Source organism: Aythya ferina (genome assembly GCF_964211825.1).
Source record: "Aythya ferina genome assembly, chromosome: 7".
Taxonomy (NCBI): Eukaryota; Metazoa; Chordata; class Aves; order Anseriformes; family Anatidae; genus Aythya; species Aythya ferina.
This window is the reverse complement of record NC_140302.1, coordinates 4,938,680-4,962,698: the sequence shown is the minus strand read 5'-3', so window position 1 is coordinate 4,962,698 and position 24,019 is coordinate 4,938,680. Positions and strand designations below refer to the sequence as shown.

General features: G+C 46.6%; 2 protein-coding genes and 1 long non-coding RNA gene across 7 annotated transcripts in view; 1 reads left to right on the top strand and 2 right to left on the bottom strand.

The window, feature by feature from the left end:
- Positions 1-1,768: 1,768 nt before the first annotated feature.
- On the bottom strand, positions 1,769-18,737 carry TSPAN15 (tetraspanin 15). Of its 2 annotated transcripts, none has more exons than XM_084525063.1 (8): positions 18,511-18,737; positions 14,092-14,277; positions 11,220-11,294; positions 9,485-9,580; positions 7,346-7,462; positions 4,651-4,698; positions 3,251-3,367; positions 1,769-2,770 (listed from the first exon to the last, which is right to left on the bottom strand). In XM_084525063.1, exons 1-8 carry the CDS (start codon positions 18,604-18,606, stop codon positions 2,618-2,620), a joined length of 888 nt encoding a protein of 295 aa, XP_084381189.1. In that variant the 5' UTR covers positions 18,607-18,737; the 3' UTR covers positions 1,769-2,617. The 2 variants fall into 2 exon arrangements, with proteins under 2 accessions (XP_084381189.1, XP_084381188.1); XM_084525062.1 differs by lacking the exon at positions 18,511-18,737 and adding an exon at positions 14,376-14,498.
- Positions 18,268-24,019, top strand: part of TACR2 (tachykinin receptor 2) — a 16,388-nt gene continuing 10,636 nt past the window's right edge. Inside the window, exons 1-4 of one of the 4 annotated variants that reach the window (XM_084525060.1) lie at positions 18,268-18,555; positions 19,603-19,711; positions 19,806-21,706; positions 21,850-22,465. In XM_084525060.1, coding sequence (XP_084381186.1) covers positions 22,062-22,465 — 404 coding nt within the window. In that variant the 5' untranslated portion in view covers positions 18,268-18,555; positions 19,603-19,711; positions 19,806-21,706; positions 21,850-22,061. Of the gene's footprint in view, positions 18,556-19,340; positions 19,513-19,602; positions 19,712-19,805; positions 22,466-24,019 lie in introns of those variants that run through there. The other 3 variants (XM_084525061.1, XM_084525058.1, XM_084525059.1) reach the window with 3 other exon arrangements.
- The window catches only part of LOC311439423, a 3,190-nt gene continuing 1,776 nt past the window's right edge, over positions 22,606-24,019 (bottom strand). Inside the window, exon 2 of the long non-coding RNA XR_014694714.1 lies at positions 22,606-23,834. This is a non-coding gene — a long non-coding RNA (uncharacterized lncRNA). The remainder of the gene's footprint in view (positions 23,835-24,019) is intronic.

The window sequence follows — 24,019 nt, the reverse complement described above, 5'->3', positions numbered from 1 at the left end:
AGGTCCATGGCATGGCAGAGCCTGAGGTGACAGCGGGGAGCTGGGGGGGGGAATAAAAATATAGATATTATTTCTTGTGCCATGACAGAGCCACACCGCTAGAGGGGGAAGCTAGAGGGCTTCCTCCCCCCAGCCAGAGCTGCAGCAATCGCGTATTTCATGGCAGAACATCACAAAAGCAGCGGTGCTGGGGTGGCGCAGGGCTGTGCCCAGCTGTAACAGCAGCGAGGAGCAATTCCCAAAGCCGGCCGGGGAGGCGTCCGCGAGGAGGAGTTCGTCCCTAGCTGCGGAAAGCAGGGATCGAGTGGGATCAGTGATCTTCACTCTTTGTAAGACGGCAGCCCCAAGAGAGCCCAGATGGTCTGGAAAAGCGTGGGGCCGCTGCGGTTTTCATGCACAGCCACATGCAGGATGAGACCAGGACAAGCGTGGGCTTCTTCAAAAGGAGGATGCTGGCAATGGGGTCAAAAACCCCATGCAACAAGCCCACGATGGCCCGATAAACCTTACTCTCAAGTACCACGAAAGTGAACTTAAACGGTCCAAAATCGGGTACATCCCATGAATTTCCTTGCTAAAAGAGACCGGCTCACTGGCATCCCCCAGTATTCCCCCCATTCCATTTGCCATTTAAATCCCCCTAAATTTAACCCCAAACTTCTGTCACTTCGCTCTCTCCTGGGTATCTTGTCCTTCAAACATCCACAACACTTAAAAGACACCGGTAAAATAATAATAATAATAATTCCTTTCTCATTCCCTCCTTCCAAATTCAGCAGAGCGCTCCTGTCACCCCAGCCCCAGGTGCTGCTCCCCTCTCGCTGAAGGCCAGGGCTCAGCTCTGCTTCTCCCCATTCCTGTTCCCAGCCCACTTCCCACAGCAGGCAAATTTGGGCTTCTGCACAGCCCCCTCACCCCTTCTTCCTCCCTTCCACCAGCAGCCAGCTTCATCCTTCCACCCTGCACCCTCCTTTTCTTTTCCCTCTTGCTTCATCCATAAATCCACCCTTACAAACAGCCTTGCTTCTCACCTTGCCAAGCTGTGTTACACAGGACAGAGAGCAGAAAAAAGGAGCTGCCAAAGGCTCGGGGCAGCCAAATCCCCAACCAAACACTAGAGTGTGCTGTGTAGGAAATAACCTCACCGCGCTGCTGGGCACGGGGAGCCCCCTCTCACAACCAGCAGCCACCGTCATAGACAGCAAAGACTCGTGTTGGTCTTTTTTTGGCACCTGGCAAAGCATGAAACCCCCTCAGAAATCCTTGGTGAAGGAAGGAGGCTCTGGTTTCTAGGCTGGAGACCAAAAAAAAGAAAAAAAAATGATGAGGATATTAAGAAAAGCAGAAGACAAGCAGCAAGGAAGGAGTGACACAAAATATTTCTTCTTCGTGGAGTATCAGAAAAGAAGAGATTTATAAAAGCAGGATAGAAACAAAAAATGCTTTATTCTTACCATGTTTTTTTAGTTTTATTTTATTTGAAGGATCCCACCAGTTTGTGCCATGTTTCTCCTGCAGGTCTGGCTGGAAACCCTGCAGAGAAATGCTGAGGGCAAAGCGACACGAGCAGACCCCAGCGCCCTGCCCTCGGTGTGGCTGCAGGAGGAAGGTGAGCCACGGCACAGAGCTTCAGCCACTTGCTCCAAACCCACGGGCAGGGCTGCAGCCGAGCCAGGAGCCCAGCTCGAGGTATTCCTCCCTCGAGACTCAGCGCCCGACAGACAGGCTCTACTTCGGTAAGAATGTAAACAACGTCTTTGTCTGTGTGTTTTGTTTTTTTAAAAAAAACTTATATTTTTTATTTTGACAAGAAGAATCAAATTCAGAAACATTTCAACACATACAACTCCAAAAGAAATCACCTAGTTAAATTACTAATGAGGAAAAATACAGTACATACAAGACTCAAACATCTCAGGAATTTATACCAACCCAGATAGCAATAAATTGCATTAAAGGTACATCAAGAATTACCTGATTAATTCCACACTGGCGTTTGCCCCATTATTAAAAGGCACAAAAGACTGAGCAATGAATGTCAGTAAATTGAGATTAGCATAAAAAACTATTCAAGGTGTTCAATATCCACCATTCATGTCAATAAGAAATCTGTCTTCTGCCTTGCAACAAGTAAGAAAATAAAGTTTGATGGGGCTAACATTTACATACCACACACCAAGGTACAAAAGCTCTTGATAGGAATCTAGCTTCGGATTTTCCCAGCATGAAGCCGTCCTGACCACGCATCACTCAGCAATCATTCAGAGAGATTTAATCGCCGACAAGACCGCCTTGGAGCGGGAGCTGTAACAGGGAGCATCGTTCCCACCCTCCAGGACACCAAAATCACGGCCCACCGTGGTCACAGCGGGCTGGGGCATCCCAGAAGGTCGGCGTCTCCAGGGCTCGCAGACAACCGAGGGGCCTCACGATAGCTCTGCGCACACGGAGGGGCAGTAGAAATATTAAGACCGTGGGGCAGGGAGAATTCAGGCTCTGTTTTTGGTACTGCAGTTTCAAAAATACCAAAAAGGAGTTAGAGTTGATTAATTACACCCAGTGTCTGGAATAGCTACGAAGCCAGCACAACCCAGCAGAGGTCGGTGGGCTCCTGCCGTCAGCCGGGGTAGCACATGCAGCAGCCCGAGGCAGCAAATTCAGGCTGGGATCTCTGCCACGTTTCTTCAAAGAGATTTTCGCTCAGCTTGTGTTCGCTGATGATGTCTTCCACTCGCGTTATGTAAAGCAGAGACAGCAACACCCCGAGGAACTGCAAAACAAAGGGGCATCTCTGAGCAGGGGATCGCATGCCACTTGTCTGGGCTTCTACAGCACGGCTTTCACAAATCACGCACACGTACATCAGGTTGATGGGTACGTACACAGTGTAAACACTGACAGAACCTCACGCTGATATTCTTCTCATAGGGATTTTGTGTATAGGGGAAAAAAATGAATCATGTTTGTGAATAGCTGATATAGTGAAATGTTTACCAGCCCTGTGCCTCGGAGCACTACAAAGTCCTAGAGGACCCAGATTGGGTGAGGACTTCAAAACTAACCCCAGAACCCCCCCAACAAGCTGCAGTGGATCGCAGTAATTCTGCTAAATTACCAGATGCCGTCTCAGCTTATCAGTTATGCTACATTTAAATAAAAATTTAAATGAAATGTAGTAAATGGGACTTCACAGACCATGGTGACAAATCAGGCACTCCCCTTGCTGGGTAACACACCGGGCTCTCCTTACCTGGGGTAGCAATATGCCGAGCAGAATGCCAGCCATGATGCTGTAGTTGTCTAAAAACCAGATGAGCACTGCGTTCGTGCACCCTCGGACGTATATGATGTGCTGAACACTCAGGCGCTGCAAAGTAACAGAGCAGACACTGAACCAGCAGCTGGCACAGAAGCAAGACACGGTAACACGTGGTGCTTCAGGATTCAGTCACACTGGGTCTGACTCCTCCGCACCTCTTTAAACCTGCCGAGTTCAGTGGAGGCCTCCCCAGTGATCCTTTAGGCTGTTCCCTGGCTGTTCCACACCTGAGCAAGTTACTAAAAACAAAAAAGCCACCTTCTTCTGATACTACTTCCCCAAAAGAAATGCATCTGATTCTAATTTTAGACCACAGGGAAAGGATGGAAGTCTCCCTTTAGCTTTTCTACTTCTACTTCTGAGTTGAAAGTACAGCAGTGGAAAAACATAAATTGCAGACAGAGAGCTTTGCAATAGCCTACAGGAAGGCCAGGAACAAGATGATTTAAGATCGAGCCCCACAGGCTGCCCTGCACTGTGGCCCCAACCCACTTGAGCCTGGAAAGAGCCCTAAGCAGATGAAATGGGTGAAGTTAAGCACATGCTTAAGTGCTTTGTGCGTTAGGGGCAGTCTGGAGCGTTTAGGTTTTGGAGGCATAAGTCAGTGCATCCAAAGGAAGGCAGGTTGTGCATGAGGATAACCAAGCGATAAGCCAAACTACAACCCACCACGCCAGCACTGCGGGGCACCAGCTCTGCCAAGCTGGGCGTGGGGAGCTGTGGCAGATCACATTACTGACTTCTGCACTTAATCACTCCATAATTAGCCCAACTGAGCCAGGGACCACTACTCCAGAGCCTCTGGGGTAATTTCCAAGGGGGAAAACCAAAGAAGGGGGCCACATCCAGCCCCCAGGGATGAGCAGGCTGGCTGCCAGCGCCGCCCAGGCAGTCCCTTTCCTCTTCCAGGAATCAGTTGTTTCCAAGTATTTTATATCCCAGTAATGGGTACTTTATTTCTAGGTCTTTAATCCTAAATTGGCTGCAAGGAAACCAATTTTAGTCACACCACTGTTGAAAAGCACTGAAGTATCTTTCTTTATATTTGCTGTGCAGTTGCTGTAACTGTGTGTGTGAGGGGGGTTGGAAAGAAATGCTTCATGCACATCAAACGAGAAATCATGGAAGGTGCAAAGAAGGGAAGATCCAACAAATCAAACAAGGTATTTTTATATATACCAAAGCTATTCCAGGTAAAATCAGGTTAGCAGCTGCTTTAACGTTTTGGTAGATTCAAGGGTGCAGAAGACAATTTTGTAAGTGACAAAAACGAATCCAGAAAAGCACAAAAAGCACCTTTACCGTCCCGTGGTGGATACGGGTTACTTTACCTCTTTGTCAATTGTTTTGTATCCACACATGGTGTTGACAATGTCTGTCTGAAAAGAAAACCACCAATGTAAGTACAGCAAAGCAAAAACCTGAAGGTCCCAACCACCCCAGGCTGTGCTGCAGCTCCGAGGCCATCCCGCAAGGTGAGCGTGGTGGGGTGGGTGATAATCTGTGCCAAAATCAGCCAGGGGGAAAAGGAAGAAAATGCTCCCTGGGGGAGAACCGAGAGTTTCTCCCAGTGCCCCCAGGGTCAGACTTGGAGCCCTAGGTGGTTTTAAAGAAAATACTGGTGGCATCTCATGAGGTGTCTGACCCCGATCCATCCAGCAAGAAGTGTGGTGTCAGAAACCAAAGCTAGCTTGGACGGACCTGCAAGCTGTTGCTATTTCCAGGGAACGAAGAGACAGTTTTAATTGTAGGGCTTTAATAACTTCAGACACCATATTAAGAAAGGCAGGGATTAGGGCCATCATTCCATCAGGATAACAAGTTTAAACTTGGAAATGCCCCGGACCCAAATAACGTCCGATACTACAAACATTCTGTGAGCATTTTACGAGACCAAAGTCTGAATGTTTGCATTCATCGCAGATTACCAGACCATTTTCTGTGGTCTTTTAATATTTTACTTGGGTCCCGAAGCCTAAACAGCCTGCCAAGGCTAACAGGAAAATACTGTCCTGGACTTGCAAATCAACTAATTTAAAGCCCACTGGCATCAAACGAAGCCAAAAATGAGAATAAGTAAATGAGAATAAGGCAAAGCCAACTCTACTTTACGGCAATAGTCCCCCACGAAATTAAGACAAGATGTAGACAAGTTTTGTGTGTTGTTTTTTTTTTAAAGAACCCAAGAAGCCAGGCTTTCTCTTGAACATGCAACTGGCAGGCAAACAAGGGGCAGGGCACACCTCAAGAAAACCCCTGCCCGTGTCCCAGGTGTGTCCCGAAGGCACGGCGAGGAGCCGTTCGTGGAAGCCAAGGTCGGCAGTACCAGGGGCATCGCTGTATTGCCGTGTTTGCTGCCAGAGACTTCCCATTCTCACAACACTTGAGCCTAACATAAACATGCAGGCCATTAGCAAAATATTTGACAACAAAGAACTTCATTGCATCACTGAATTTTAAACATGAGGCTTGCTAGGGAGACATCGTGGCCCAAGAAACTGTGCACAATGGAGATGAATGCACTAGAAACAGAAGTTTGTATGCTTCTGGGGACTCATTTTTATCTCAGCCACACTTGTGTAAGTCTTTATTAAAGACTTTGATTTGATAATAAATCCTTCAGATTGCCCCCAGCATAAGCATGATCAGAGCCTGGCTCGTCTTGCACAAGGCTTTTAAAAAGGATCAGAATCCAACCCTCCTACATTAACAGGAGTTTTCCATGACTATGAAGCGAATGAGTAATTACAAACCATATCTGTAGTTTTCCAGGACAGAAACCAGACTGTATTTGGAAGTGTTTGTCAAACATATAAGATTTATGCATCATCTTTTTTTTTTTTTTTTTTTTTTTTTTTTAAGGCAGCTGGCCGTACAGCCGTGGTGTTCATGTCACCCTGCCCGATACACACCCGTGCTGCTCACATCTCTCCGACCACGGCACGGCACACCAATGGCTCCGTGGTCCTGCTCCCAGGTGCAGCAAAGCTACGAGCCCTAGCACATTGTAGTGTCTTGCTGAAGTCTACCTTTAGACAAGAAATTTCGGCGTGGTTCGGGGACTTCTCTGTGCCTCTCAGTTAACTTCGCTGAGCTTAACAGTTTGCAGACAACTCCCAGCTACTTCTCTGTTACAAAATCCATCAATGCACATAAAATAAGGGACATGAACATACCACAAACAGGACCTAATAGTTCCAAAAGTAACTTCCATGTAGCAGCAAGAGCCACTGCTTGTTACGGCACTTACCCTCATGGTACTGCTGCATTTCTACACGCATGAATTAACAAAGCATTTAAAACAAGGCTTCATTTGAGAGATGTGAGATTCAGAAGAGCAAGCCCTGTAGCTGAGTCACCACTAAAAAGCCAGATTGCTCTTTACTGGTCATCTCTGTCTTCCTTTACCACCAACTGAGGGCAAAATCCTAAGCTCTCCTGCCAGCTCCATGCAGTTGTGGATGAGCGTGTATTATTTTCAGATACACCATTTCTCAAACACCTGAGACTTAAAACATAACTGTTTAGCTTTGGTTTCTGAGAATAAATCAAAGCTCAGTGCGTATTTAAACAGACTTCTTCTGACCCACAAGAACGTGTAAGCTTATGTGATAAACACCTTCGTGCTATACACATTTCTCAGCAATACCCAGCCAGATTACTGAGATCACTTACTGCATTTTTCTTTCTTTTTTTAATTAAACATTCGTGCTTGACAATGAAAGGACTGCGCCTAACAGGCACCAGTGGGCTATCCATCACTAGCTCTCCGTCAAAACGGGTACAGGAGACAAGCTGCCAGGTGCTCCCCGTGAAAAGGAGACGTGGATTTGCTTCTCCAAGATGTGCCGACTCCAGCAGAGGGCACGTTCGGGTGACACCTCTCCTCACTGCCAACTGCTGGCCCCCAGGGAGACGGGAACTCCAGCTCAATCCCTGCTTGTGGTCCCCTTCCAAGCAGGGCTATTTTACGTAGCCCTGGTCCAGCCAAGCCACCAGGTCAGAGGATGCTGCCCCTGGGCTCACCTTGTTTGTGACACAGCACGTGTAAGGCACTCCGCAGGCCAGCGGTCCTGGTGCCTCACAGCTGTGGTACACGTTTTTTGACCAGTCTCTGTAGTCCTCCCCACCGCAACACTTAAACTGGGAAAACGACACAAAAGACAAAGGAAAAGAGTCAGATCTTAAGAGCAGCTCTTCTAATAACTGGAGGAAAGAAAAAGAAAATAAGAAATAAAACAGTTTTAAGAGTACCAAGGAACATGGAAAAACGGAATTCCTAGGTAACTGCCATCAGAATGACATATGTAGACGTATTAATGAAGTATGGTTATATATGCAAATAAAATAAGTAAGAAAGGAAAAACATATTTCTGATCAGATCAAGCAACAAACCTTTAAACCTCCTGGATGTTTTCTGAATCAGCAGAGCTACAGGGATTGGCGAAAAGTGAAAAAGGAGTCTCTGGTCCCAAGGAGAAAAGTTGTTTAATAATGTATCTCATATAAAATCACATCCAAAAGAATGCTTTGATGTTGAGGGCAAACAAAAAGGGCAGAAAGAGACCAAATTGGTATCCAAAATTTGTGAGAGTGTATTGGCCGAGGCCAGCATAACTCAGCATGGGCAATCAATTGAAGTGCATCTCCAAGTGCTGACCAGTACTTTACACCAGCCATCAGGGAGGGCATGGAGGGTGCAAGATGCTGGAGAATCTCGCTCCTAAACAGCACAAACATTGCTCCTGCACCAAAGAAACACATCTGAAAATAATTCAGGACATACACAGCATTCCTCTGTTGCTCATCAAGCTATTACACAAGGTGTCAGAGGAAAGCACCTGGTGCTAAGTTCCACCTCCAACCTTTTCCAGGTTGAAAAACTTTCTTTTCAGGTCTGGATATCATTGAAAAATGTTTTTACATTCACTTCAGCTCATCTACAGCTGTAATGCAGTCCTTCAAATTTTTAAGGATTTTGACATTTCTAAATGTCTCTAAAAGACAACAGTGTTGATACAAGGCATTAAAAAAATCACCAAAATATTTCAGGTATAATTTAGTTAGTAGAACTGAGAGCTGGCAAAAAAATACTGTAAGTTTACACCAGTTTAATAGAAACGTTCACTTCCTTTAAAACATAAAGTAAACAGCAGCAGTTTAGTTAATCACTAACATTTATATTCACTGCATATATATAAAATTTTGGGCAGTGCATGGAAACTTTAAAGCGTTATGAAGTATTATGACAAAATTTCCTCAGGATGGTTTGTTTTTGACAGACTTTCTTGCTAACTTTGTTTTTTGAAGCAGGCTGCCATTTCCATAACGATGTCGTAAAACATACATACCATTTACTAAGTTAACTTGTATTTTATTTTTTCTATTTGGCGTGGTCACTGGCATCACATGGGCTCTGTAAATGTTCACATTTCTGAACATTTTCTGCTTCTTCTATAGTCTCCAAACTGTAGGTCAGAACTCTTCAGTAAGCCAATAAACATTTCAACACAGCAGTGTGAAAAAAAAAAGGCTATGAGTCAACTGCAAGTGCCATTAAGTAATGCTCAGCTGTGCCCAGCACAACTTCTGATTTTTAATTACAGGTATATATGCTTCCATGGGGATTTCATTTGAATAACCACCTTATTAAAGAGCTTGCTATGTGCCCTTGAGTGAAAATACAATTGGCCAGGTTAAAACAGCTTACCTGCCACCCAATTTCTTCTTATCCAGCGCTTCCCGTTAACTAGACATTGTTGAATGTCTTAGACCAGTTATCAGAAGCACTAAGAACAAGAACTTGGGTGGAATTTAAGCTGAATTTGTCCAAATCTGGCCGTGGGGCCCACATAAGCTTAAACATTTGCAGGATCTGGCCTCGATCATCAGTCACACCTACCAAGGCGAGAGCTGTGCTTTGCCCTCCCTTCTTGCAGTGATTTAGGGAGCTTCAGACGCCAGCTGGGACACTGGAGGAGCCCTGCCCACAGCCACGCCGTAACAGATGACACACGAGACCTTGTCAATATGAATTTGATTACAACATCACTGGAAAAACTTAACACTGTCACTGAGGACCCACCACATCTTGGCATTGCTTGGAACTGGGTTAGTCCCCGAAAAAAAAAAAAAAAAAAAAAAAAAAAAAAAAAACAAGCAAACCTGTTTCTGAACTGAATCCATGATGTTCTTGAAGTCCAAATCATCGTAGTAATTCTCAATTCCTCTTCTAATATTATCGTTCAAAAATTTGATTGTCTGGAAGGCAAAAGTAAAACACGATTCATCAGTTAGAAATGATGAAACTTAAAGAACAGGTTTAAGTCCCAAGTGTTCCTGACAAGCAGAAAATAATAGCCTTTTTTATTTTTATTTAAATTAAAAAAAAAAAAGAGGTTATCACCTCAGCAATTACAACTAACAAGATATTCTGCAGGACTATCCTAACTATCAAAGAACAACAGCAAACATCAGCTACTCTTGTGCCATCTTTAATTACCATCTCATTTAAACTGGACTTCTTAAGATACACTTTGTCCTCTCATCAGGCTCAGGAGGAGCAGTGAACAGCCAGCTCAGCTCTAAATAATTCATACACCTGCATCACAGCACTGCAACTACTGCTTTAGCTGTAAGGGGCAGAAACATTGATATTACACAATGGTTTTCAGTCCAAATCACAGCTGAAATAAACAAAGGTACCAAATGGACATGAAGAAAAAGGACAAGCAGGGCCCTGTGAAACCCAGTCGTAACACATTCAAACAGTGCTCGTGCAGTTTGCCAGACGGGCAAGCTGCACACAAGCACACAAACACCAACAACCTTGTAAATACAAGCCACTGAAAGGTATTTCTTAGAACAAGCATGACTCAAAGAAAAGAAATAGACTGTCCCAGCTCTGAGAAGGAAACAGAGAAAGAAATGGAAAAAACCAATGGGACGTGTAAAACAATCAGTATTTAAATGGAGGCTCTTAGTGTAATCATTTATTAAATACTTCCTTCTCCTCCCCATCCTAACCCCAACTTGTCCATTAACCTCATAAACCAAACAAAAAGCCCTATCCCCTGCACATAGCTGCCCTGCTCAGCCAGCCAGTAATCGCATCAGGAAACCGCTCAACATGCAGAAAACCAACAATACTCTGTCTGTGTGTGGGAGTTAATAGCTATTCTCCCTCACCCTCTCACAAATACCACAGTTGGTATTTACTTAATTTTCGGACAACCAAACCCTCTGTGTCCCGTGATGCCCCCTCCTACATTGCTGAGGCTGATCTGCTCCGTTCAGATGAGCCGGGTGCTCCCACCAAAACTCACAAGAATATTTTAAAACCCTTCTAACAGAAAAATAAATAGTCTGCTGCTTTCCATTAGCAAAATAAAGGTTTAAATATACATGTATATATATGTAGTTACAGTAAGCTTGTAAATGGCGTGGTCTCCTACAGAAATGAGTTATGTTGCTCATGGATGTGGGCAGGGAAGAGGTGTCCCTTATGCAAGGTAAAACATTTTGGCCAGTAAAAAGTAACTTAGTTTCCAAATCCAGCTGGAAACTCCCTGAAAGAGCAATCTGAGACACAGGAGGAAAACTAGAAGAAAGCATGTTGTAATGCATTAAAAGCTGGAAACTCGTTTTGCCTGTATTTAGTTAGCAGATTAAGTTAACAGATTTTCTCCATATTCTTTAATCTGGAACTAATTTCCAGAACTGATGACCAGTTCCACCCTTCCCTACCCTGACAGGCCCTGAGAAGCCCGGACTTGCCTTCAGGCTCCCGTCAGCTAGTGCTTGGGTGACAAATGTAGTACCTTGTATGTGCTCAGTAGCACAGCCACAACTTCATGGAGTGCCAACACTGGTGAGTGAAGTCTCAGCTCACGCTGCTCACCTGGTTTCTGAAGATCAATGCCACAACTCCACCCGTCAGTTCAATCAGCAAACAGAGACCAAGGATGTACATGAACTGCAGGAGAACAACAGCAAGTGAGATCTTAGGCAGAACAAATCACAATTACTCTTTCGGTTACTCTCCTTAAAGTCTATAGCATTCAGTCGCCAGCATACCTGGCTTTCTGGAAACGAGATGTCTGTAAAGAAAATAGCATTTGTTGTTGTTCTTATAAAAATTGCTTATGTCACAAGAAAGACTTTCTTCCTCACTTGAGTGATTCTGTATTTTTTTTTCCCAACTGGCAACATTATTTTACGGCTCTGAATGCAATCCAAACCTATAGATGCATTTATCATGCCAGGACACTTCTCCCTATAAGAGCAGCCTGGTCCATCACGAAGTATATACCTGAACTGCTACAAAACACACAGAACGTTGGGTTTTGACACTTCCAACAAAGATGGCACGTGGCTGTTTTCATTTTTTGAGTAAAGCAGTGTTTTAAAATAATCCAAACCATTTTATATTAATTTGCCAGTGTTAAATCAAAGCCAGATTCTGGCCTCGGTACATTTCAGTGTATCGTTTCAGAGTGAAGCCAGCGACTTGACCGCAGAGCCTGCAATGTGAACACTTGCTGTGCTCCACGGTAAGAAGAATGGTGTCAGCTAGCTATTTATTTACTTGTGTCCTCTGAAGCCAGGACAGTGTGTAAAACCACGTATATACATACATATTCCCATACACATTGGCACACAGCCACAACATAGGTATCTGCGACTACTTATCACAGCACATCCAACACATGAATATGAAAAAAATACGAAGAAATCCATAGCAACACCATCAAATAACTGAAACGTGCCAGTACTTGAAATGTTTTTCCCATCCAGAAGATTCTCTAGGTATAAAAGATCTGTTATGTGAATTTAGGTCCGCTTCTTAACAGCGAAATTCACCAGGAAAGAAGTTTTATGAACCCTGATCTAAAAATAATCTTCAACACTCTTAGTTACCCTCAGGAGGAGGAGGTTGTTCCCATTCCATGTAATTTAGATGGACACCCAGCAACACCTTGGGTGCCCCTGCTGTTCTGCTCACTAACGAGCTCTCTAATGAAGCCGGTGACTTCTGCTGCAGCCCTCCCTGTTGCGAAACCCTGGGCAGCTGCAGGACTTGTCTCTGCACTGCTCGCTCCACCCCAGCGTGCGGGTTTAATGCCTGGCCCGTCGATACCTGGAATGGGTGTCATGAATTTACTGGACAGATGGACATCTTGTTGTCTTTTCCTGCTAAATATGGAATCAGTCTGAGAAACAGACAGCGGGGAGCTTGTTTGTTTAAGTGCCCTACCAGACTTTCTACCACAACATGAACAGAAAATGCCCTTGGCATCAGATGGGGAAATAAAACCAGGCTGAGAGTTGAGGAAACTGCTCCCAGCTCAGGACAGACTCTCAGCCATATCTCTTTCCCTTTGGGGATGACAGCACAATGCCTCTCAGCCAGGTTCCCGCATAATTCCAAAATTCACAATTTCCTCTTGCTTTGGCCTAGGTAGCATACTACCTATTTAGCATTTCTTCAGAAATGTGCTCTTTGCAGGCACTGGAGATCACAGCTGTGTCCATTTCACTTCTCCCCCAGGACAGCCCCCTGTCTCTGAGCCCAAGGGAAGCCCCGCTGCCCTACACAGCTCCCTAACAAGTCCCATTTCTCCGTCCTCCCCCTGATTTCACACCCCAGATGAAGGCAGCCAGACCTCAGCCACCTGACCCACGTCAGCCCTGCAGCTTCTCTCTCTCGTAGCTTCCTGCAGGTCGAAAGGAGAAGCTTTTAGAAGAACCACCAGCGACCACAACTAACCTCTGTGCTTTGTGCCTTCCCTGTCTGCTCAGGGTACAGGCGTACGGCTTCATATCTTTAAGAAATTCCCTGCATTCAGAAGTTGCAGCCAGACTCGGTGGGCTTTTAGGCCGAGTGGCAGTGCTAATTCCTCCAGTCCAGCAGTTCCTCCGCAGCAGGACATGTACTTATGGCATTACCAGACCAGAAACAGTGCGGGTGCCGTGGTGCCAGGCTAACGTCAAAGGCTATGTCAACAGTTGAGTTTGCACAACATCCACGGGGACTGATAATAATTCACACTCCTGCTTGTTTTCCATAAAACCCTTGACAGTCCCAAACCTGCTTTTCTCAGAGGCAGGCCCTGACCCCGTCGTATCACTGGACAGATGAAATGTTTCTGCTCCCTGATGCAGCTTGCAGCATTTTCAGATGGGGTACTCTAGGGGCACTCCCACCCTGTCTGCTGCAAGCCTGCAGACCCCTTCTGTGCACTGACAGCACCCCCTGACAGCTCTGGCTCCGTGGTTTAGGTGATGTTTAATCTCTTAATCCTTCTGCCATTTACTATTTTACCTCCAGTACTCGTCCTAGTTCCCCTACACAGCCACCTCCTGCCTTGATTCCACTCCACTTTCAACAAAGTCCCAACTGGATACATTTTAAAGACAGCAAATTAATCATCGGGAGGAATCAAAGCCCACCCATGAAATAAAACATGCCCTAGGAGCAGGCTATCCCAAAGCCGTGATTCCCCAATCTTCTGAACTTTTGGACTGCTTTTATCCATCGGTGTCTCCAAGCGGTGATGGGGGAACCCACGCAGCAGTGAAAACTGCTTGCTACACGAGGCTCTTTGGGTCACAAGACATCTACAGACAACAGCCAGGGGACCAAACAAACTCTAGAATATTTTTCAGTGGAGCATAGATAGGGCTACAGGTTTAAATTCATGTGGCACTAAAAGGAAAAGCAATAAGCTCTTAATATTATTAAGAAAAACAAACAAAAAAACACCACTCACCGCTTGAAGAAGGCATAAATTGTCTCTTAGAGAAGCCACTACACCCACTAAAGACACAATGAACATTATAACGCCCAGAAGTATTAAAATAATTGCTGGGGCTAGGAAGGCACTTTCCAGCGTTTTGTACTTCTGTCTTTCAACTTCTGCATAAATCCCAACTGCAAGAACAAGGCCTCCAATCACCTGGAAGAAAAAACAAAACAAAACACGGATGTTAAGCTTTTTCCCAGTAAACGCAGAGATGACATTTTATGAATACACACCAACCTGTGACTACTCACTTCAGAATTAATTATAGCCTGTGATACACTTAAATCAGAAAAAAAAATAATAATCTCAACATCTGAAGCAGAAAAAAGCTGGGTTAGCAGAACCTGAGATTTGTTCATTTTCAAGAATATGTATATTTAATAACATTTTAATATTCTGGAATTCAAGCAGTTACGTATGCTTCAATGTGTTTAAAATGCAATTTCTTACTCATCTGACATCACATCTATTAACTCACACTACCAAATGGCATGGCATTACTTCTCCTCCTTCGCGTGTCTTTCTTCCCCGCCTGTGTATGCAGATAGATACACATGCCCCTAAAACGTCCTAATTCCTAGCCAGTCTGCAACCAACAGCTCGTATGCCCCTTTGTTTCGCTACCCAGCCCAGCTCCTGGTGTATTTAGGGTCACTACACACAGCCAGGTGTATCCTGCATCCCCAGTCCTCTTGCCGTCATGGGAAACAGGCCCAAATAAAGGGAAAAACGTCGTGTTTGGGATGAGGTCACCTTCCTGAGCAACTACGGGACAGAGCTGGCAAGCGAAGCGAGAAATGATGCATTTTGTATAACAATTTAAAGGTATTCCAATCAAAATAATTATGGCTAAGTCAGAATCATTTGGTATTAATCCCATGGCATGCTGCAAATTGATATAAATGATGCCGAACTTGGGGGAAAAAAAAAGAAAAAAAAAAAAAAAGACAAGTCCACAGTACTCAATCCACAATCCTCAGGGAAATCCCACAAAGCCCCGAGCATCAAATCCATCATTTTGGCAACCAGATAAATAAGAGCCACCTCTCCTGCCCTGACTTCACCACAAGCTCCGCGAGCCTGCTGCCCGTGCGCAGACGGTCGGTAATTACACGAGGCTTTTCGATACGACACAGAAAATCCCAGCCCCAGCCCTGGGCAGACACACAAGTTGCTCAGCTGCAAGATCGTGAGCCCAACAGTCGAAATATTTTTTCTTTATTAAGTGTTTTTAAATAAATAACTTACTGGAAATACTTGATTTTCTAGAGAAGAATAAACCCAAAGGGCACTATGTGAGGAATGCCACCATTATCATTAAAAAAAAAAATCTCCAAAGGGTTTTCACCTATAAAAATAGGTGTATGGGAGTAAGTTTAAAAGCAACTTAAAATTTAACACAGCCAAATTCAAAGCAACTCCTCCCCTGACAGATTTAGAAGCCGTAAGATTATGGATGACACAGCGGACAAACAGCAGGTACACACATTTACCCTTTCTAGGATTTGACCTTTTCTGCTGTAAAACTTAATCGGGTATTACATTACTACAGGGGCACTTGGCAGTGTTAGCTAGAATCTGTACAAAATTGGAACGCCTGAGTAATAAATTACAAAATATTATTCAAGCGGAAAACAATATGAACAACTTATCTTGAAATCTTTAATGTAGAAATATCAGTTGAGGAAGAGTCTCAGAAGCATACAAAAATAACCAGAGAATTTAAAACTTGCCAAATCCCTTTGCTTCACACCGAAACACCACGCTGGTAGTGCTCTGCTGAAATGCAGGCACCCAGCAGCAACACAAGGAGAAACTGAAATTAATTCAATTCCGCAGACCTTTGGGCCAACAAAACACTCCGCTAAAACGAGAGACCGGCACAGGTGTTTGATTAAAACTCTAATATTACTACTACTTTTTTTAAATGAAAGTAAAACCCCAATCCCCTCATGTCCAGACCACATTTACCTGCTAGGCAAGCAGCAGAGAATGCAACGTACAGACAAGCCCTGACCCAAGCCCCTAAAGATCTGACTTGCAGCAGTAGGTTGTTCCGAGGCTGGCGCTTTGTATGGAAATATCTATTTCTTAGCTGTAGTTTTCTAATCAAAATATTCCGACTAAAGATGATCTTTAAGGATTCAGGCGCCTGTGAGCAGGAATACAAGATGCATTCACACTTCAAGAGCTTTATACGGAGCCAGAGATGTTTATGTACATGTATCTTCACCCCTGCCATCTGTCTTTGCCCAGACACCCTCCAAGACCACCTCTAGCACATTAAGTGGACAAAATCTTCAGTCCCACCTGTTGTTTTCTGCAACCAGCTTGGCAACAACAATAAAATAAAATAAAATAAAATAAAATAAAATAAAATAAAATAAAATAAAATAAAATAAAATAAAATAAAATAAAATAAAATAAAATAAAATAAAATAAAATAAAATAAAATAAAATAAAATAAAATAAAATAAAATAAAATAAAATAAAATAAAATAAAAGTATGTATATGTATGTATATACACACCCCAAATTCCCCATTTCCTTCTCTCAGCCCCATCTCCTGCTGTCCTAAGGCTCGAGGTGGACAACGTCAGACCCTAGAAAAATCACAGGATTAAAGGTATCTCACGAGCCTCGAGGGCTAACAGAGGCCTCCCATCGCTCCTCTGCTCCCCGCCAAGCTCTGCAGGGCTGCTCGGCGTGCAGACGTCGGCGCTTCACCAGGAGAGGAACCCGAAAACTCGGTGTGATACAGCTGCCTCGACCAATTCTGAAATAAGTTCTGCAAACCATGACCTGCAGAGAGGAGGAAGGCTTCGAGCTGCATTCGTCAGCATTGCTGTTAACCTCTGGGTAAAAGCACCAGCTGATGGGTACAAGACTCAGCTAAAAACTATTACTGGGGGGAAAAAACACCTAATTACACAATTAAAATCCTCATTCCTCACAATTTATGCTTTAATAATCTTGTGGGTTTTAAAGTAAAACCTTTTCACCCTTTCCCACACCGCTGTGCTGACTCAGTGGGAATTTCACCCCACGGGTGCTGCCTCGCCAGGAGAGCTCTCCCTTCCTGTGACCAGAGGTGGAAACACAACGTTTACATCGGTGGCCACAAACACACCGCCTGTTTACATCCTGCATCCTTCCCAACAGCTCTGAATCCAGAAGCTCAGGCTGCGTCCACAGGAAAAATCGACCGGCCTTGACTCACAGCCAGCGAGCATCCAGCCCCCTGCAAACACCAGGGGCTTTCCCAGGTGCGGAAGTTGCTTTCCCAAGAGGAAAGAAAAGCTTTTATTTCCTAGCTGCTGCTTTTAACCCCATGTTTACAGCATGAGCTCACCAGCCCACACAGCAAGAGCACCCTCTGTGTAAAAGGCTGGATGCTGCTGGCAAAGATTGGGCTCCCGCCCTGTGCCGGGAGAGCACTGGGGTGACACCCATGTTATCAACAGGCTCTGGGTGGCACCAGCAGGCACCCAGGTGACACCAGCAGGCAGGGCAGCGACGGGCACGTACCAATATCTGTCATCTGATGCTGTCACGCTGACCTGCTTCAGACCCCTGGGATTTTAGGGAACGCCAGCAGCCGCCGTGCCGGGGAAACGGAAGCATTTGGCTGCAAACAGGGACCCGGGCATAGAAAATCCGGAGCAAACAACCACGAGCAGTAAATGAAACCCTCACACTGCTGAAAGGGGCTTTGTTCCAGGCAGCCGCTCAGCAAAACGTGACAGCGGTGTCCTTTTTGTGCTGGCAGAGGGATTTTTGCAGCCTGGGGGCCGAAGGGAGGCACGGAGCAGGCAGCGTGCACCTTCCTTCTCGGGGAGCATGCAAAACCGGGTGTGAAACCAGCACAACAAACCTGCCTTCCTTCCCCCAAAATCGCACCCACACAATAACCGAGCAATGTGGGAAGCCTCCACAGTCGAAAATAAGGGGGTTCCTTTTGTTTGCTTGTTTGTTATCAGAGATAAAACCACTAGAAGGCATCCGGGATCCCCCAGGAGCCGAGCTACACCCGAAGCACCTGGCTTTTGGATTTTCATTCATTCCTCAGCTCGCAGCCTTAAAGAGGCACCGGTGAATCCGAAACCACCCTCCCACGCCTTTATCCTCCAAGGCGGAGACAAAAAGAAACCTGCTGGAGCGCCTGGCACACCGACACAGCCCGCAGCCCCAAAAGGCACCCTTTAAAAGAAAACATGCAGGCTTCACCTGACAACCTGCATGAGCTTCACAGCACGGCTTCCCCTAAAGCTCGGGGGAGAAATCGCCCCTTTACGCCGCCAGATGAGGGCAGAGGCTTTACTCCTCCATCTCACGCGGGGAAGAAGCAGCAGCAACACGCCTGACACCCCGGCACCCCCAGCTCACCCAGAAGGCGGTGGAGTAGGCGATGAGGGTGAACTTGAGGCAGAGGTAGGACAGCCGCTGGCAGTAGCGCGCTTGCTCCGCGTCCCCCGTCGCCATCCTCGCAGCACCTGTCGCTGCCGCCCTTCCCTTCCTTTCCCTGTTCCTTTTTTCCCTTCCCTTCCCTCCCCAGCCCGGCAGGGAGCGGCCCCGCTGCTGCTTCCGCCCCCAGGGACGCGGGGAGCGTGTTCGTGGGACGGGCTTCGTCAACCTCCAAGGGCAAAGGAGAAAATAAAAGCGTGGCGAGCACAAGGAGGCGTCCCCAGAGCGCTCTCCGGCTGGGTTCCCTCTGCTTTCCCCCCCCAGCAGGGCCCTTCAGACAACAACACGGCCGTGGGGATGTCCAGCGATGGCTCCGGCTCGCTGCCGTCAGCATTCACGCTCTGTTTGCCACCGCCGGGGCTCGGGGAGCAGCCAGGGCTGCGTGTGGGTCAGGTTTGCTTGGGGGCAGTGAGAACACACCCGTCTGTTGTTAACATCTGGAAAAAAACCACCAGCAGCAGCCCCTCACCGCCGGCTGACAGGCAGGGGATGCGGGAAAGCTGCGGAGCGACGCTGCGGTTGGGTGTGCCCCCACAGAATACAGTACTTTTGACTATTTATCTTCTAAAATATCAACAGCTTCAACCTTTGCACAAAGCTGCAGATGTCCCTGGCACCTACCAGCTGCACACAGTCAGGAATCTCACCGCGTGTAGTGTCACCTCATAAATCATTGACCACCCGTCCCTCGTGTCTCGTGGGCGTCGCACCCACCCGAACACAGCCCTGCCACTTACACACTGCCCTGGTTTAGCTCGGTCAGTAGCTGTCGTTTGACTTTCCTGCCGCCTTGCCTTGCCTTTCATGCTCCGGTTTCTGCAAATAAAGTTTCAGAGCACGAGGGGCTGGATGGGGAAGCCGTTTGACAGGAACACCCATTCTCCTGTTGCTTTCACTCCGGGCTGAGCCAATATGTCAAAGCAGGTTTCTGTTATGAAAGTGTATGGAAACAGCTGAATAATCCTCTTTTGTCTAAATCCCAGTAACTTCCACTTCTTCTCCCTCTCCTTCAAGGCCAGCGAGCCATTGCAAGCACACCCAAGGCACGGTAGGTCCCGCAGGACTTCAAAAAGCGATGGTCTGCAGAGAGCTTGACCCAGGACGTTGGAGATCTGCAGGAAAGGTAAGTGAAGCACAGCGAGCCCTGTGCCAGGGAGCGGCAGGAGGACCCCGAGCATTTCAGGGCCACCAGCAGCCTTTCTGATGCTCTCTTCCAGCTCACATCTGGCTGCTACAGCTGCTGTCCAGCTCCGTCCTGCGGTCCTCACCTCCTGGTCTCAGAGCTGTTCCCTGGACAAAGGTCCTTCCTCCCAAAGCCGAGTCCAACGTGCAATATGATTAAAGCCCCTACCACCTCTTATTTTGTATTTTTCCACCAGACCAAATGTACCTTATTCACCCTTCATTGACCTTCCGGACCCACATCTTCTGTTTGCATCTCTCGCCCTCTGCCTGGACCTGGCACCAGTGACTCAGCACAGCAAGGTTTGGCCTCCAGCTATCTTGCCCATGGTAAAAACAAGAATCAAGCCAGCCAAACCCCACAGCATGCCTTCAGATAGGTAGACCTTCCCTGGTCTACCTCCAAAAACCATTACAGAAGCAGATTTTGCTTGCGGTCACAGGCAAGCGTGACTTTCCTGAAGAATTTGGATTCTGCCTTTGTAAAAATTGCTGGAGTGTGTAAGTCAAGAGGCCAACAGCCCACACTTCATAGCTGGCCAGGCTCCAGGACAATAACCTCATCGATGCACAACCGGCAACCAAATACAAGGTGTGGGTGTGTGGAAGTGAAAGCGAGGCCCCAGCAAGTGGTATGATGAAATGTTGACCCAAGGGTGGCTGCTCTCAGATGAATACCCAAGCAACAGATCAGATATAGAGTTCAGAAAAAGTCCAGGGTGACTCCGAGGAAGTGCAGGCACCCTGAGCACCTTCAGTTTCATGGTCAGCCCACGGGGATTTCGGTTTCACCTTCAAAACATCAGTAATTATTTTTGGGGAATGCCTGCTAATATTGTGCTTTCTGTAACAAAGGCTGATGAGTTACTTTAGCCACCCTCTCAGCTAAACACAGGGAGGCTTTTGCTCATGTCCTCTGTGAAACTGGAAAAGATTTGAGCTAAATTCAAAAAAAAAAAAAAAAAAAGTGCTACAATTAGCTACTGAACTCATATTGCAAAACAGATGAAAAGCCTTCCTGCACTGTACACAGAAAGCGAAAGGCTCGTAAGCTGTTTAACAAGGTGTCAGGGGAAGGGCCTGGGACAGCTTGGCCACACACAGGAAGAGACATTTTGTGCATTTTTGCAGTTTCTGGGTAAGGGAGCGAGTTGAATCCTGAAAGCAGGTCTTAATACCTGAAATGCTTTTAGCTTCTAGCAGAGCATGCATGAGCCAGTGCCAAGTACTCTTTAAAATCTCAGCCTTGACGTGTTGCATCTGTTTATGTAGCTTGCTCCAAAGCTGCCAGCGAGCAGGAGAGCTGTGCTCCGAGCAGAGGTGGTGCTGGGGGCTCCCCTTGCAGGTACACCAGACGTGGGCTCCTCACGTATATTTTTCTGCACCACACGTTGGGAAAAGGGGTGCAGGGATCCCAGGGAGAACTGAGCCTTGGTTTCTGCATCCCTCGCTCAGCCCCTCAGCATCGCAGGGCTGGGAGCTGAGGTCCCTTTGTGCTACACAGCAGCTGAAGGTGGGTTGCTGGAGCTCCAGAGGAGAGCTCCTGGAAACCCAAGGACGGCAGGACTGGCAAGCCCAGCGAAGCAGCTACCTTTGCATTTAAGCCTACAAACGCTGATACAGCAGCACATCCATTTCAGAGATGACTTCCAAATAAACAGAGGGAGGAAACGAGTTTGAAGCACCACTTTGCTGCGTTTCATTCGATGTCAAATTGGTTGTTTAGCTTTTGCCTGCAAGAGACTCCACCTCCTTTCAAAGTGCCCTTAAACCCTGGAGCAAACCCATCCCAGAACAGCTCCCGCCTCGGTGCCACTGCAGAGGGGTCGGATACCTGACGCCGTGGAAAACCACTGCCTCGAAAAGGGATTTCCATTGGATCCAAGTTACTTATGGCTTGATACTTCTATTGTATTTTCTTGGCCCTAAAAATAAGGTAAAGGAAGAGACTGCCTGTCACTGACCCGGAAAACCCTCCCCTTCCTTTCCTTCCTTTTTTTTTTTTTTTTTTTTTTGGTCTTTTTTAAAGGAAAAAGGACCTCAAGCGGGAAGAGTTAATCTCTTGGGTTTGTTCTTCAGGCACAGGTTAAAATGCCAGGCAGGTTGGAGGCCCTTGCCATCAATCACTTCCTCACTTGGAAAACAGGAGGAGAGGACATGAGACATCGCATCCCGGGGCCTTTTTAACAGCACTTAAGCCACACGCATGGGGATTCGTAACACCAGCACTTACCGCAGGAAAATGAGCAGATGCCAGCTGATTTTATTCTCTGCTTAGCCGAAGAAAAACCATGAGCACATTTCCCGTTTCAAACGCGAGCGACATTTTGCAGGCAGACTCCCTCGAGGAGGGCGACAACCAGACGGCCGTCACCCAGTTCACCCAGCCGGGCTGGCAGATCGCCCTGTGGGCTATCACCTACTCCTTCATCGTCATCACCTCCATCGTCGGCAACATCACCGTCATCTGGATCATCCTCGCGCACCGGAGGATGAGGACTGCCACCAATTACTTTATCGTGAACTTGGCTCTCTCGGATTTGCTGATGTCCGCTTTCAACACCATCTTCAATTTCATTTACGCCAGCCACAACGTCTGGTATTTTGGCAAGGAGTTCTGCAGGTTTCAGAACTGGTTCCCCATCACCGCAATGTTTGTGAGCATTTACTCCATGACAGCCGTGGCTGCCGAGAGGTAAGAGGCGATTGGGGAAGATACAGAGCTGAGAAGTCTGCTCTAAGGTAGAAAATGTTATCGCAATGCTTTGTGCAATCGGCCCCCGCCTACCCTGTCAGGTGTCTTATCAGCAAAGTGGGGAGAGAGCTGGACAAATAGGCTATGGGGTTACACACTAGTAATGGGAAGAAAGTTAGGCTCTCCTATCTCCGGCCTGAGCCATTCCTGAGTCTGTAACGAGTAGAAGTGGCTGGAATTTTATTGTTCCCATGTCCCTGGTCATAAAATGTTTGCCCATCATCATGCAAGCTCTTTTTTCTTTAAACCACGAGAAGGCCCCATCATTGGGATGGAGCTGGAGCAATATGAATGTGTTGTGGGATGCTGAGAGCATCATAACCCACAACCCCGCTTGCGAGTCCAGTGCAGTGGCAAACCACCAGAAATACTGGGAAGTGGATCAGAAATGGCAGTGGGTTTCACCAGTTCACAAGAGGGAGGAAAGTAATTACAGAGACTTCTGAGGTAATTTGGTATTTTCATAATGCTCTCTTACATCCACCGAGTCTATTTTAATTGAGCTTAAATTTGGGTGCTCCGGACGTGCTTGCACCTTGTTGTTGAGCAGCACAATGTTTTTCTTTTTACTAGAAAGCGGTCAAAAGTCCATGGGAATTTCCTGCCTTACGGGCAGTGACACGTGAAAGAAATAAGGGAGATTGTGCTCCCTTTGAGACTCTCTGCCTGCCTTCCTTCCATTTCTTCCTCTGTTTGCCCAACTCTGGGAAGGAACATCTGTGTCTTTTCCATCCTATGCCCCTGCTGCAACCCCATGGCAAAGGTCTTCGCCCAGTCAGCCAGAAACGAAGCCCTCGCGTTGGCTTTGCAGTTTCCTTCAGCCTTCCTCTGCTTCTTATCAAACATGCGTATCGGCACAGGGCTCTTCCAGCTCCCCCAGGATGGGAGCCAACATCCCTCTGCCATCTGCAGACCTTGCTCCCTGAGTCAGCGGGGTCACTCCTGCACCACCCATCCCTGCAGGCAGCTTGGTTCGCCCTGGCACACCCAGCTGAGGAAGCAAGCGATAGACAAATCCCACGAGATAAACAAACCCAGCTGGCGTAAGAAAGCTTTGCCCTGCAACACCCACTGAAACTTGCACCCGAAGCCGGGACATGGCCGCGCAGCTTCCAAAGAGCAGGGCAGGGGCTCCTGTAGGCAGCGGGAGGATCGCTAACGAGCCCGGGGAGAGGAGCCGTGTGCTGGTCACCCCGCAGGTGTCCAGATGAAAGCAGATCTCCACTCTCAGTTTGAGACTCGAATACTCTTTTGCTGTTCCTGGCTTTTAATCATGGGTTGTTGATAACAGCTGTTTTATACGTGTGGTCTGCCAAAGAATATTAATTTAAAAAAAAAAAAAAATCATTTTCAGGCTGTGCCCATGTCTCCCAGCACCCATTTTCCTATTTTCCTTGGGGACACTTGGCAAAAGTTTCTATAGAGCCAAAATCTCTTTTGTCGCGTGACAAGGATCAGAAAGAAAACTTGGCATCTCCCCACGAACCATATTTA

Bases quoted from the DNA above. Each gene is read 5' to 3' on its own strand.
- TSPAN15 (XM_084525062.1), bottom strand. From the start codon at position 14,483: ATGAACAAATCTCAGGTTCTGCTAACCCAGCTTTTTTCTGCTTCAGAT. The intron at 7,463-9,484 runs GTTTGCTTGTTT...TCGTTTTCCCAG, and splicing joins TGGATTCAGTTCAGAAACAG to TTTAAGTGTTGCGGTGGGGA. The intron at 4,699-7,345 runs GTGAGCCCAGGG...TTTTCTTTTCAG, and splicing joins CGTGCTGTGTCACAAACAAG to ACAGACATTGTCAACACCAT.